The 15,155-nt window shown below is 38.1% G+C and overlaps 1 protein-coding gene across 1 annotated transcript; it reads right to left on the bottom strand.

The window, feature by feature from the left end:
* Nucleotides 1-3,256: 3,256 nt before the first annotated feature.
* Nucleotides 3,257-13,396, bottom strand: TSEN2 (tRNA splicing endonuclease subunit 2). The gene is made up of 12 exons (XM_080605816.1): nucleotides 13,085-13,396; nucleotides 12,665-12,860; nucleotides 11,587-11,668; nucleotides 10,809-10,845; nucleotides 8,522-9,053; nucleotides 8,329-8,406; nucleotides 7,699-7,749; nucleotides 6,894-7,032; nucleotides 5,471-5,507; nucleotides 4,714-4,825; nucleotides 4,025-4,114; nucleotides 3,257-3,554 (listed from the first exon to the last, which is right to left on the bottom strand). Exons 2-12 carry the CDS (start codon nucleotides 12,836-12,838, stop codon nucleotides 3,495-3,497), a joined length of 1,392 nt encoding a protein of 463 aa, XP_080461942.1. The 5' UTR covers nucleotides 12,839-12,860; nucleotides 13,085-13,396; the 3' UTR covers nucleotides 3,257-3,494.
* Nucleotides 13,397-15,155: the final 1,759 nt, after the last annotated feature.

Here is a 15,155-nt window from a genome sequence, read left to right as displayed (position 1 = left end):
AGCCTCCTTGTCTGACATATTTCTTTTCCAATTCTTTGCATTTTGCACACTTATTCCTCACACCAAGACAGATGCGTAGAATTAGAAGATAATCATATAGTGTCATGTCTGTGCTGAGCAACAAACTTAGAATTTATCTCAGAGGTAAAACTTGAGAATTTACCGAAAAGAAACTTAGGCTTAAAAGAAGAGATCTTCCAACAGCACTTCTACATATTGTAGATTATAGAGAAATGTATACTGAGGATGAAATTCTACTGTTCATAATTTGGCACACTTTATTTACACATATTCTAGTTTAAGACAAGTATTCTGTCTTTTTCCTTCTACTAGTTTCTGCAAAATAAGCTAGTTTGGGTCGAGATTTGTGTCCTATCTGCTCAAAGATGGAGAAGTAATCATAAAAGATTGTGATTTTGCCCATATCTAGTTTATAATTTTGTATGCACAAACTGCATTAACCCTGCCCCTCCACAACACTGTCTAGCTGCAAAGACCATGGTTTCCCACCCCCCATATTCTTTCACTTCTTGCTAAGTTCTAAATTTTAGTTCCTTTAAAAGCATATTCAAAACCACAACAAAATAGAGACAAACAGTTTGAAACACAAAATTGTGCTACTGTTAAGAGATTTACCCAGCAACCTCTAGAGCAAGTCAGAATTCTTCAGTTAAGATTTAGCTTACAAAAAGAAATTGCAAGAAGTTATTTCTGAGTAAGTCAGAATCCATACTTCATTTAAGAACTGTATTTTAACTGTTAAAATATAAATACATGGGAAGTATCAGTGCCCTGGTAGAACTATCTGAGTTATTTGGTACAGTAGTACTGAAACATGAAGCATAGTTATGTGCAGCTAGAACTAAAACACCATGCCACATACAGTGAACACATACATAGATGCTCAGCTTGAAAAAGCTATTACGCAATTAACATTTTCATTTTATGTCTTTCCATTAAATGAAAACATACACTAGATCTTCCACTAAGTTGCATATCATTCCCTGCATTCATGGCATGTCTTTACAATTTAAACTCCTCAGTAAACAAGATTGTGGTTTCGTGTTTGGTGGGAACAGACAGAGCTGACAGAATTCTTACCAGCCCTGGGAATTTCACTGGGAACAGGAATTAACCCCCTCTTTTATAGTGAACAAAAGCAGCACAAGGAAAATTCAAACCCACCATCATTGTCAGTAACTATAGTGTATCCTTACCATTGCAGCAAAATGTTTTCTCTCGCAGCATAGGAAAAAAGAATAAAAATGTTTCACAGTGCTGTGAAGCAGGGAAGCCTACTGTTCAGAGACTAAGATGGAGCTCAGATGCCTGCCTGAATCTATAGGAGCAATACTCAAACTCCAGTTTAAGTCGATACTTAAACCACAACTGCTGGCTGTACTTGAAGGAGCTGAATCCTTTTATTTCTTTTTCATGGTTGTGGGATTTTTTTTTTTTAAATGTGTCTTCTCAGTAGCAGACGCCCTGTTTAGGAACCCGCAAGTTAGAAACTCATGGGCACCCAGTGTAGCATGGCAGAACTGCTCAGCAGTATCCTATGCCTCACTCCATACAAAAAGCAGTCTCCCAGTCCATAGCTTATAAGGTAAGCCAGGATGAGCAAAGCAACTAGTACACTGTGACAAATTCTACAGATGCATTGTAGTTTCTGAATTAAAGAAAAAAGTAATGATGAAATTGGAACCTGTACTTGCCAAGCTAGAGAGACTGACTTCCTCTCTACAGCTCAGAGAATCTTCACTATTTTGGGCACAGTAACCCATCTTCAGCACAAGTAAAGGACACTGACGTGTGGTTTGGGCATCTTGCTTTCAAGGAACAAGTTTACTTTCTCAAGGCAAAGGAAACCAGAGCTGAATGGGCAACTTAAATGTGTTCTTGCACAGAGCAGAGCCAGGAGATATCACCTGCTATGTTTTAAATGGGTGATCCATACTGATCTTTGATGTTACGAGATTTGGTTCTTACTTTCAGTAAGGAATCTTCTGCTACAAATCTCAATTACAGTAAGACATCTTACCCAAACAAGGAAAGGCATCCCTGCACTTCCTACTGCCTAACACCTAAAATTGCTGTTAGGTGCTTAGACTCCAGAATTAATTTAAATCCTTACACATTCTGGGAAGAATTCATCAATTCTGAGCATTGCTTGTGAAAATAAGCATTTTAGTTGGGACCACTGAATTCCAGGGTCTAGCCACCTAAGAGCCTGGATTGGTATTACACTCCAAAGACCTACAACGCTCAAATACTGCAACAACCAAGTCTCTTCCCAAATCTAAGTTTGTACAACTTCATCAAGTCTATCATATCAGGTCAGTTTCCAGTGGAAGATGAATGGTACCATAGGTATCTCAAATCCTAAGCCTCCAACTGAATCATTAAGCCAAGCCTTCCTCCCAGCAATATTAACATGGATTTAGTTCAACTGGGGGAGAAAAAAAAAGGTATTTCAAGGTTGAGGGGCATAGGGTTTGGTTTTTGTCATTGTGCACGCCTACTGTTTATTGTTGTGTTCTGATGTTGAGAGTGGGAAGAGAGAGAGGTAAGCCAAGAAAACCTGACTGACTAAGGTGAACATGGCAACCACCAGAAAATATTCAGACAACAATCACTTGACATCATCTTTCCAATGGCAAAAGAATTTTAGAGAGAACTTGTGAATAAATGCCAATTTAGAAAAAAAGCACAGCAAAGGAAAAGAGCAACAGGCAAAAGCCCAATCAAAAGAAAAGCCAACAAGGGACACCATGTCTCCATAGCATTTATAAGACTTGCATCATTTTAGGCCGGAGATTTTCATGGTCATGTAAGTATAGAAGACAAAGTGCTGCCTAGTTTAAAGACAGAAAGGTTATCTGACTCACTGTAATTGCTGCTGTTTTCTTTTTTTAAACCTTCCCTTTCAAGCTTAAATCTTTTTTTCTGAAAAAAAAAACTATGTCCCTGTGTGAACCACAGAACTAAGTGAGCCTTACAACTCCCCAGCTCAACTTTGAAGAATCTGTGAGGTATTATCAGAAAACCATTTGATTCCTCATTGCTTAGGCTTTCAGTCAGAGATTTGTGTTTTGGACTTCAGTGCCTCTGCAAGCCATACTGCCTATTCAGCACTAATGCCTGAATCTGTCAGAGTATTAAAAATACCATTACTAATCACTACAGTCTAGTCACTGTTCAAAATAATACATTTTATAAACAATTTACAATTTATAAATTACAAGGAAACAGCATAGTAGTTTGACTTGGGACACAGCTTTAATTCCTCCCCTTCATATGCATTAGTAGAGTTCAGTCACATTATTTTTCAATGCAACATTCTCTCCACTAAATAGGATATGCCTCAATTTTAGACAACATTTATACACACCAACTGAATGTTGGTGGGGACTGTTCTGAGGCAATGGTTCATTGTGAGATCAGGTTAAAAAATGGCAATGTATTAAAAAAGTAAGTTCTTCCTTTGCATTCAGTTAAAGGTCATCTTGCTCACTACGTTCACGGGAAGACACCCAACGAGTTACAATAAGTTCCTGAAATAAAAAACAACAATACCTATTATGGTAATGAAAAGGGAAAAAAAATGCTAAAAATCAGTGAGAGATTGTGATTAAGCCTTAGCAGATTGACATATATTATGTAACTGCTGAAAAACTTCAACAGATGACTATATTTGTTCCTGAAGTGAGTTCCTTTCATGTTTCTCTCCGTTTTTAAACATCCATAAACCTCAGTCTCCATAGTTATATTTTCTCATGCAAATGCTTCACAGTAGCAGTAACATACAGATTTAGACTGGAAGACCTAAAGTGTTTAAATGGCAAGTCATACACTTCTCTTGCCTTGGGGTACAAAGGGATCTAGCTATTTTATTGCAGTTATTCATGCAAAACCAAAGCATGCTAAAAAGCAAGCAGCAGTTCAAGGGGGCTCTTATGATAAGTCATTAGCTGTCCAGCTGCCCCAAGGCTAAACTACACAGGCAAAGGAGAGAATTACTCACCTGAACCTTAATTCTTTTCAAACATTCTGGTGTGGACATCTCTTTTTCAGTCATATCAGACGGTCTAATCAAATAGCATAACATAAGTTCCTGTTGGTAAACAAAATGCAAGAATTTCATCTGATTTCTTTCTACACAAGTTTTAGATTAATTAGAAATGCAGATACCAAGTTTCCTACAAGACATCTTCTGCAAACCAAGAGCTGTACAATTTGGATACCTCATTTTCCTTACCAAAGCATAATACTGTTATGAAATAAACTAGAATTGTAACACAACACCTGAGCAGCATGACTATGAGAATAAAAGCATTATGCTTAAGGCTCTGTCACAGAAGAATCTTTGGGAAACTTGAAATTCTACAGCTGAAAAGGAAAACCTGATAGATGGACACGAGTTTAAAATTGGAACTGATAAGCAGAAAAGAAGTGTCCCTCACGTCTTTCTAACTGTTCTTCATGCAACATTTAAAATTCCTACAGGGGATAGAACTTTAATAAGCTTTTTCCAGAAGTTTGGATATTGACAAATGAAGCTTGTTTGCCTACTAGCAACTCAACATGTTCTTCTGCAGATTACAATCAAAAGGATTCACTTTCCGGCCTCACTCCTACCTCTCTATTCTCTGGAACTAAATTGTATATTCATCATTTCAAAGCTATTTTAAAATGGTTAGCTCACACAATTACCTTAGAAGCATTAACAGTTGTTCTGTTCAAGCCAGACAAGGAATTCCAGCTGAATGGTCTGCGAAGAGAACCTTCAAAAGTGTCATCCACTAATTCGGCAATGACAGAGTAACTGGAGAACAAAGCAGATGGGACAATTCACAGAAAGAAAATCACTGTTTTAGGAAGATCGTGTATCTTAAGAACAGAGCCTAAAAATCTGTGTTAAGCAATATGCCAGCATGCAGTAAGCAAGCTCTGAAACTTAAGTCTGTTATAAGCTAGAGGAGAAAAGATGAAATTGTGAATACACTGACTGGCACTTTGCCTCCTCACCCTTCTGCCAGTACTTGGAGCTATTCTCTTATGAATGCCAATCTGACGCTTAAAATCAATTTACTATTTAGGAGTTCAACCTGACTAGCTAAGGAATAAAGATATTAATCATCCCTTAAAAGTTTGGGGGGGGGTTGAGGGTCAAATCTCCAACCAAATTACATGTTATTCATACTATATATTTTTAAAAGTCATTATTACTAAATCAAATTACGTTCATCATGAGTGTGAAATACGCTCACTGAAACTTTTGACTTTAAACATCTTACTAGTGTCACAAGAATTCAATAAAATTGTGTGATTTAGTACCTCTGCTAAATGAACACATCTGACAAAGTATTTTGGGTGAAGAGTATGTGCTTAATCAGTGAATATACTAAAATAGTGAGAGAAATTTTCTAATTTAAAACTAAGAAGTTCATAAAAAACATCAGCTTCAAACCTTGCATGATAGAAGGGGGGTCCTTTTCGATATAGCACTGAAAAGGAGTAGAAACACCAGAGTTAGATAATCAAAGTTTCCTTCTGAGTTTTGTATCTGGGTCCATAAATATTTGCAGATGCTTCATAAAATTTAATTACACAAGACACAACTTCAACACTTTTGAATTCAGAGTTAAGTTGTCCCAGAAAGCGAAGAGGGAGGGAAGAGAGACAAAAAATATGGGAGCAGCACACAGGATAGTGGCAGGTAGGAAAAAAACAACAAAAAAACAAAACAAAAAAACAGAGCCAAAAGACAGTTAGCAATTGCAATGGAGAAAAAGAATTTAGTACGGAATTTTTCTGCAACAGACTCATGCTTTTAACACCGTCTTTGCAATAGAAGTTAAGCCACTGGAATGCAAGTGGAAGATCACTAAGTCAGTGAATTTCTGTTCAAAGTGGGCATTTTCCACAAGTTTTAGGAGAGGCAAAAGACACAAGTTCTTAAACACTGCCACAGTTCCATCTGTAGACCCACTAAAATTTCCTTCTCTATGTTCACATACAGACAAGACTCATTGAAGTTGGACTGTGGTTAACTGAGCTAAATGGTTACATTTCCTGTCTCCCCTTTGTCATGAGCTTGTAAGAGGTGACTATCTAGCACAGGCTTTCTTATATGGCTGGCTAGCTTAGACCTCATCAGGAAAAGCATGAGCAGCACCTCATTCCAGTGGCAATCGTGATTTGCAAATTATCCATTATGCACAATCTTAGCAATACCAACTCGAAGAAGCTACTGCCAAAGAACAAGATGCTAGAGGAGCTCAAGAGTGGGCCGAACACTTGCCAGCGTTAAACTATCTACTTTATTTGACACAAATCCAAAAGCAGCGATATGCTGACCACCACATTCTGGCCAGAACACAAATGAATGATGACCACACTAATATAAATTTCACATATAGGTGATCAATACCAAAACCCTATCCATAGCCCTGGGTATTACGAACAAGGAAGCTGAATTCAGCCAAACCTACACACTAATCTAGAGGACTAGCTCAGCACAATCTTGACATACTTGTTCTTCAGTTACTCGGTAAGGGATTATGGACATTGCTAACTATTTTAATGATAAAATAAATGTTTCCTGCAATCCTATGTTAATTCTTGATTTCATTATGCAAAATAAAAGGCCTTTCAAGCTATCTCTTCAGCTACTGAATATGTGATGTTATGTTTCATTCACATCCTAACTGTATTGCTAATCTATAGCCTAGCCAAAGATGTCTTTTGCCAACTACAAGCAGCAAAGCCTTCTCCAGTCATGCAGCTCCTCATTGTTGAATTTATTTTTGGAACCAAAGTCTTGCACTGGCTGTCACATCTGAAAGGAAGTCAGTCGCAAAATATTCTATTTTTTAAAGGAAGCTACTCACAGAGATCAGTTCCATACTTCAGTCCAACTTTGGGGACCCAGCCCTTACTGCGGAAGTAATGATATGCCATGTAAGTAGTTTTAAAATTGGGCTTCACTTCACTGAAAAATTCCCATAGCTTCAAAATTGTTAAGGGCTCCTGTAAGTCAAGCGAACACATTAACACAACTATATTAATATAGCACATAGAGAATACCGTGTATAGTACAGCATAACAGCAAAATGTCAGATATCACAGTCGCACTGCAAAGAGAAAGAACTTCAGGCAATAAAATGTGAAATCCCTAAGTACAAGACAGAAACCTGTAGTTTCCATTTAGTTTTTTAATCATTTCATGATCACTCCCATAAGGCTCTTGTTTAAAAGGAAATCTGATAAATCTTAAACTAGAAGAATAGGTTGCAATTATTTTGTCCTTATGTTAGCAGTAGTTTGATATATTTATAAACTAATGCTTAAAACGCCACAGAATTTTCTTGTTTCAGGAAAGAAAGAATATTCACCATATTATTCCTCCCATGCTTCCTTTCCCTATATTTAATGCATAAATTACAACAAGAAAAACTTTCTCTCCAGAAAGACCCTGCTTAGATACATTTGTCTTGGTAGACGTAACATTTTCAGACCAATATTTTAAAAACAGAAATATAATTATTCGTAATAAAATTTTCCCAATTACTGTGCCTTCTCCTCTTTTGGAATTAACAGCATACAATTCTGCCATAATCAGTAAAAAAATTTCAGTCCAAAACAGTTCAAAACTAATGGCATCCCCATTAATTCAAGGTTAGTCTCATCTCTTACCTCACCATAATAAATAGTTAAACATCCCAGAGCATACACCAAGAAAAAAGCCTGAAAAAATAAACAGAGTAAATTTTAACTGGTATCTAGACTCTTCCTGTAGTTTATATTTCACACAACAACAAAGGCTCATGTTCATTTTATACAAGAATCCTAATGTCGTCAGACAAACAAGTTGCCTGAAATTTTCATTTGAGCTTTCTCTTTACAACCTTTAAATTTCATCTAATACAAAACTACAAAAAAATCTATGCACGCACTGTAGACTCCTGAAGGCACTGTATTAAAGTAACATGTGAATATATTTAGTAGTAGCACAACAGAAACAGGATTTATATAAATATTATACTCCTTGTATTTCTACACTTAACTCCTGTAACTGGTCTCTTTGATGTCAGCAGGAGAAGCAAATGGGATTGGACCCTGCTTTTTTTTTTTTTAAACAAACATTTCCTGTAATTACTGCAGGTTCTTCAAAAATTAGTTTAATGACCAAAACATTCCAAATATTTAGGAGACACAGGAGAACCCTGTACTTCAGGGACAGATATTAAATTACAATGTAATATATATCAATGCTTACTTTTGGTGGTTAAAACATACACTACAACTTATTTATCTGAAACATACCTCTTCCAAGCTGAGTTGTAAATATTCAAAAATCCTAAATGGATTTCTTCTACATACCAGTTTTTCCTTCTTGACAAGCTACAACAAAAATTTAGTATATTACTTAAACTTTAAACTGGAAAAAACACCATATTCTTAAATTAGCAGTGATTATATGATTTCTCTGAACAAACAGGACACTCTTTAGCCTTACATTTTCTTGCTCATGAGCAGAGTCACCTTCAGGACATAAGCCATATTCTTCTTCCTCTTGCACCAATACATATTCTGGAGCACATTCTTTTGACTTGACCATCTCACAAGATTTTTGTTCAGTGCTCTCCTTAGCCTTGCAGTTGCAATGCATGCAAAAAACATGCTTCTGGCAAGACACTTCAGCTGTCTCTTTCAAGTCAGCGGGCTTCTGTTCTTCAGGGCCAAATGCAGCCACAGGATCCAAAACTGGACCTCCTTCCAAACAGGCCTTCTGGTGGCCTTCATTATGGCACTCAGGACTTACAGCTACTACACTTCCAGTGTCTGCAGAAGAATGTCTGGAAAGCTCTGTATTTTCTGTATTTGGGCCCGTGCTGTTGCAACTGTCACCAGTTTGCTCAGCTCCCTCCTTTTCCAGAAGTGGAAGCTCAAGAGGCTTAGTGTAATTTTCAAGAATTTCAGTAATGGAGCAGTCAGCAAGTCCTTGTTCTTGCAAAATACTTTTAGCCCACTGAACACGACACTGGTACCTAGTAAACAAGTAAAATAAATGAAGAGTTCTAGAGCATTACAACCGCTAATTAATACTCTAAAAAAAAAGCATATTAAAAAAAAATGACAAAGGAAGGCTCAGCACGGTTCACAAAACAAATCTGAACATGCGTCCCAATAACCGCCCCATGAAACACGAGAGGGCACTCCACTCCTCAGAAAACTTCAGACAAGAAGGAACACCCAAGATTTTGCTACTTTCTTTGGCTTTGTTTTGACTTTTAAAATTTCTGTGGCAACGAACAGGGCTACAGAATGCTACACAAGAACTATGCATGGAGAACTACTCTGATACAGTTTCAAGAAGCAGAAACTTCAAGCAAAACCTCAGTTTCCCCCAAGCAAGCCTTAAGTACTAATTCCCTGAAAAAACATCTTGGTATCAGAGTTCACATTTTTAAAATCTGCAACAAAGAACTTAAATATAGAGCTCTTAAATACTTCATCTGTTACACAGCTAACCGCTGAGAACAGTTATCTTCAAACATGATTTTAACTACCTTTGAAAAATCTTTAACCAAATTCCTCTCATCTCTCAGTGATTTATTAGCTGAAAAGTGTATATATGAGTTACAGTTTCTAATAATTACCATAATCCCAGATGTTAGGTGTTAATTCTCAACTTGAAGATAGCATTACTATCCAGTTTAAGACATTAATCTCTCTGTGAAAGTTACAGGTAGCTGAGCACAGTTGTCCTTAACCAAACCCAGACAATTATGGTACAACATGCTTTACTTCTCAAAACAAAACTCTAACACAGCAATTACAGACCAGGTAATGCTGAACTGCAAAGGCAATTAAACACAAATTTCATGTGTCAACAAAAAGCACCAGTCCTCCCTGAAGTCTCATAATAAAGCCATATAATTCAGTGCTGTACTTTGTTACAAAAAAAGACTCCTCTTTGTTCAATGACTTAATTACCATATAATTGGCACTTCCCAATCTACTGAGACAGACACAGTGCACCTTCTGCACCAATGCAATGATACTTTCACTAATGCTCAGCTCTATCTGCTAACACATTAAGCAGTCACAAAGTAGACTCATAAGCATGGCAAGTGTTTCTGCAAGTAGTAGTAATTGTAGTAGTAGTAACGTTGCCACTACGATTTTACCTAAAGTTGAAGACTGAAGAAGTTGAACTTTAAATTTTATAGTATTTTTCCCCTGTCATCATAGAATAAAAGCAAACACAGTAACTAGTATGCACGCTATGATTAGATCATATATTATTTAAGCAGAACAAAATAAAAGTGGTCCCACACTGTTTTGCTATATGTACAAACTGTCAATGCCTATGGGAAAAAGGTAAAGCATTTATGTAATATAAAAATTCAAGAGCTGCTTCAGCTCTATATTAATTCACTAAGGAACTGGAAAAGATTTTAAAGTCAGCCCCAGAAATTTCCTTCTCCTCCTCAGCTGAGGAACAAGTTTGCTATGCTTGCTACTATGAATTAATTACCACGTTACTATGCATGCACTCAGTCTTGGCTTCTATTTAGCATTTAATATATATAAGCTTACATGAAAAAACAAACTGAGTATCACCTAATCTATTTCATTTTTTTCAAATGTAATTTATAACTGAAATACAACGGAAAGAAATAGAAGTCATCAGCATTTATATAACCAACAACCTGAAAACCAATAAGATAAAACACTGAATAGAAACTCCTACCTTCTACATATGACTTTATTCTTGTAAAGAATATAAGTTGACTTACTTTTTTGATGTAATTATAGGCATGTTTACATTAGCACCTGTATTAAGAAAAATCATAGATAGCTTCATCAACATTAAAAAGTTTTCATGTGATTTTGATCATTGAGATAATCCACAGCCTAATAGTTTTCAATTATTAGTGCATTTTCAGTACTCTGTGTCATTTCGGTCCTACCTGTATTAAGGACACACAAGAACTTGAAAGGTGCAGAGGTAATGAAGATGAAACTGTCTGCACAAGATAACTAAATACACTATTTTTCTCCAGCCTTTAAAAAGACAATTCTGCGAGGATATTATAAAATCCAGTAAGGTCTGTGTAGACGTAGTTGTCATGGAACAGATGGATAAAGCATAACAGTCATTCTCTAAGGAACCAAGAGCACACCAGATATAATTAGCAACTAGTAGATATACAATTTTCACATATCCTTGCCTTATGATTTCATGGACGCTAAAAATTGCACATTAAAACCTAGAAAAACTGGACAGTTATGGGAAGACATGTACAAGGAATACACCTTTGCTTAACAGAGTTCCAAAACAAATCAGTGGAGGTTAGAAGAATGTGCCAGGGAGATATCAACATATGTAATTTTCCTCAGAATCTTGTACTGGCCATCATCAGAGACAAGATATGGGAATAGATGGAACTTTGATCTGGCACAACAGAGAGACTCTGTTTCTGCGTGCTGTTTTTACATGTATATCTTCAACAAGCGAAGATAAATCAAAAGTATTATTAGTTAGTGAATAAAGTACAAATGGGCACAATTTACCTTGCCATTTGGAAACCAGGAAAGGATTGGAAATGCTGTACACTGGTCGACTTCTCGAAAGAATACCTTTTCCGAAATAACCCTTCAAAGATAAGCAAAAAAACTTTATTTTATCAGACAAAAATGAACCTCTTTTCAAGTGACAGAATATTTACTGCCCTCATCTGCTGAAAAAAAGTAATTGAAATCTTAAGCATTTAATCTTAACCTAAAGCTCTTTGTTTAGCTTCTGATAACTAGCCTGATAGCACAGCCTCTTGTACCAGTTTGGTGAAGGGCTGCATTCACAGTTGGTCTGCACTGATCTGTTGTCTCTGTTTTAGTAAGCTTCATTGAACCAGGGACTACATTTTTTTTCCACCTTTGTACAGTGCCTAACACAGACCAGTCTTAATTTGGGATTAGGCCTCTAGAAGTTGGATCAAAGTAGATTTAATGGGAAAGCGTAACGCATGCACAGTACTCTTGCACTCAAAATTTTAACCAGGGGAGTTTTGGGTCTTTTTCCTCAATTTCAAATATTTGTCAGATGACGTCTCTAAGCAGACTGTTGAAAGCAGATGCAGAAGAAAGCACCTAGTGCTGTGACAACGCATAACAGAAAACAAAGAGATTGATAAAACTACTGCTTAAGAATGGTGATGAAATGGTACTCAGACATAAAGGGCTCATAGCTCATATTACTCAAGAAGTAACTTCAATAAACTCTGAGCTTAAAAGAATTTTACAAGCATTTATAACACATCAATATTCCAACTTTCTGAGCTTTAAAAACAAGAAAATGCTTCTGCAAGGCTGCATAAGTGTTGAAAAGATAAATAAACGTAACAGACATGAACTTTTGTTTGTTTTCGCTCATGTCACTTCATTCCAGTATTTATTTGCTGGGTTAAGGATGAAATACTTTCTGTATTTGTTACAGAACACATGCTTTGTACATATTTCTGGAGAGGAGGGAGATATGGAGGGTTAACGGAGGCTAACAGGGCAGGGAAGCATGGGCAGGCAGATTTTAAATAAACATTATGCTCTACCTGTGTTTACACACTAAAAGTACTGTGCAAAAGTTGTACACCACCTTGTTATAGAGCTGTTCTATGTCCTCGGGGTTCCTCACAATAACATTGTTGTTCATAATTTCAGCCTGGCATATTCTGAAATCCTTCCCACCTACATCCACGGGAAAGGGGGATTCATACGACTCAAACACTCTTCTTTTCCTTCTTGGGGGACGGAAAACTGCTTCTGCCATTTCCTAATATTAATGTTTCCTCCTAAAAAAGTGGAAACAAAACATATTTAAGAGTGAAAGTTCACCCATTTTTACGTTACCCGCCACGCCGCCCACGCCCTCCACAGACAGCGCCCGGCCCGGCCCGGCCCCGCCCGGCGCGAGGTGCTGGGGGCCGGGGCGGGGAACGAGGGGCCCGCGTTGCCCCGGCCCGGCCCTCAGCGGCCCCGCCGCCCGCCCGCCCGTCGCCACGGCGGCCGCCCGCACCCTCCGCAGCACGGGGAGGCCGCGCACGCTGGCGGCCGCCGTCAGGCAGCGTCCCGAGCCCCCGCCCCGCAGGAGGCTGCGCCTGCGCGCGGGGCCCTGCGCGGCAGCTGGGGGGGAATGGCGAGAGGGGAGGGAAAATGGCCTCCGCGGGCTGAGGGGAGCAGGCCCCGAGACCCAGCGCCGCAGCCGTTCGGTGGTGGCTGCTGCCGGCCTGGGTGCTGCCGTAGTGCCCGCAGGCTGCCCGACAGCCCGCGCTGGCGGTTCAATAAAGTGAAAAAGTCAGCGTTTTGCGTGGAACGCCCGTTCTGAAATGAGTGATGAGCTTCATAATGAGGGGCAGCTGAGATACATGGGTGGGTGGAACTTTATAACTGTGGGAGGTGAGGGAAAAAGATCGTTTTCAGCTTGAAGCGGTTGGTTTTGGCTCTGTTACAAACCCTTGACTTTGCCGTGACTCATGGTGGCTGCCTAGGATAATGCAATGCTACTTGCACAATTTAACAGAGGTGATTGTGCAGCTTATTACCAGAGTTGAATTGAGGAGGAAATGGTAGTGTAATTAAAAAAAAAAAAAAAAAAAAGGTACCTGAATAAAACGCAAAGCATTTTCGGTAGGTAGCAAGAAGCAAACATCCCTTTTCGTGTTTTTGATGAAATCGACACCAGTTTAGGCCTCATCAAATTCACAATCATACACGCAGTTACAGCGCAACTACAGTTTCTGGCTCAGAGGTTAGGTTGTGAGGTACTGCTGTCAAAGAAAGGACCAAGACATTTTGGTCTGTGTGGGACAGACTCTCAGAAGGGAAGTCCATCTGATTTTCAGTGGGGAGACCAGTGAATGTACTGATGAAAAGTTGTAAAACCACATCATTAGGGTGAGGTATTTCATCTTTTATTCCTGTTCTACAGACAGACTCACGAGGCACAGAGAGGGGAGTGACGGTTATAAGGCCACACAAGAAATGTAGAGCAAAACATGAGAATACCAAGCAAGTATTCTTAGTTATTTCCTACGCAGATCTACTTTACATACCACCTGATGAGCGCTCATTTATCTTGAACATTGATTCACATGCAAAGCGTTGAGGGTAAACCTCAGAGGACCCTGTTATATTCTTGTCTCCAAAGTACATGGCAATGCTCTGATAATTTCAGGTTCATTCTTAGAACTTCACCTTTAAAATACCTGTGAGCTAAAGTATTCTAGGTAACAACATGAAAATAAGCAAATATCAAAGATATCACTTGGTTTCAAAATTCCTTGCAAATTTGTCAAATCAAATCAGTTTTAAATGTAAGTAGAGAGTATCTAGGATAGATGTCTATATTCTCTCATTGTGCAGACATATTACAATGAGACGTACATTACAGTGAGAAGTAGACAAAACATCAAAAAACTATAGGTCAGTTGCTTTCCTCCACATCTCATTATCTTCATATAGCCTTGAGAGGGAAACCACAGTATACGCCATTCGGTCAATTAACTAAATCACACTCATTTCTTCAACTGAATATGCAGAATACATATCTGTTCTCATTTCTTTTTCTGATTATAAGTTCAGATTGTTCTTCAACCAGAATATTTGCTATCTGAAGGACAAGCTCTCTTTAAGATGAGTCATGACTATTTTTTTTTTTTTTAGAATATCAGTGATTGTACAGATGCTTTCACAAATGTCTGGATTTCTCTTTTTATGATGAGACAGCAATGACAAGGCAGCAGCTAGATGACTAGGCAGTAGCTCTGAAAAGTGAACCCTGAGGATTATAGTCAATCACAAATTGGGAATGTGTCAGAAATGTCATATTGTTTTGAAAAAAGGTATTACACTGGCATTTATAAGCAGAAGTGTCACATCCAAGACAAGAAGTAACTCATGAATTCTTTTGCATGTGATGGAATCTCAGCTGAAGCGTGTCTAGTTAGAAGAACTGCTCATGTAGAGCAATTGGACAGAGTTGAGAAGAGAGTGATGAGAGTGATGTGAGGAAAGACTGAAATAACTCAGTCTAGAAAATGTAAATTTGACAAAATAGGCCGTTATAGAAGGCATGACCATTAGATTAC

The sequence above is a fragment of the Anser brachyrhynchus genome (genome assembly GCF_964034855.1).
Source record: "Anser brachyrhynchus genome assembly, chromosome: 10".
Lineage (NCBI taxonomy): Eukaryota > Metazoa > Chordata > Aves > Anseriformes > Anatidae > Anser > Anser brachyrhynchus.
Note: the sequence above shows the minus strand (reverse complement) of the source record. Positions and strands in the feature narration are given on the sequence as shown.

What these genes read in the sequence shown, in the direction of transcription:
- TSEN2 (XM_080605816.1), bottom strand. Translation starts at nt 12,838, where the DNA reads ATGGCAGAAGCAGTTTTCCGTCCCCCAAGAAGGAAAAGAAGAGTGTTT. An exon ending in CAACTGTTAATGCTTCTAAG is followed by an intron (nt 4,115 to 4,713) that starts GTAATTGTGTGA and finishes GTTTACCAACAG; the next exon opens with GAACTTATGTTATGCTATTT. An exon ending in TGAAAAGAATTAAGGTTCAG is followed by an intron (nt 3,555 to 4,024) that starts GTGAGTAATTCT and finishes TTTTTATTTCAG; the next exon opens with GAACTTATTGTAACTCGTTG.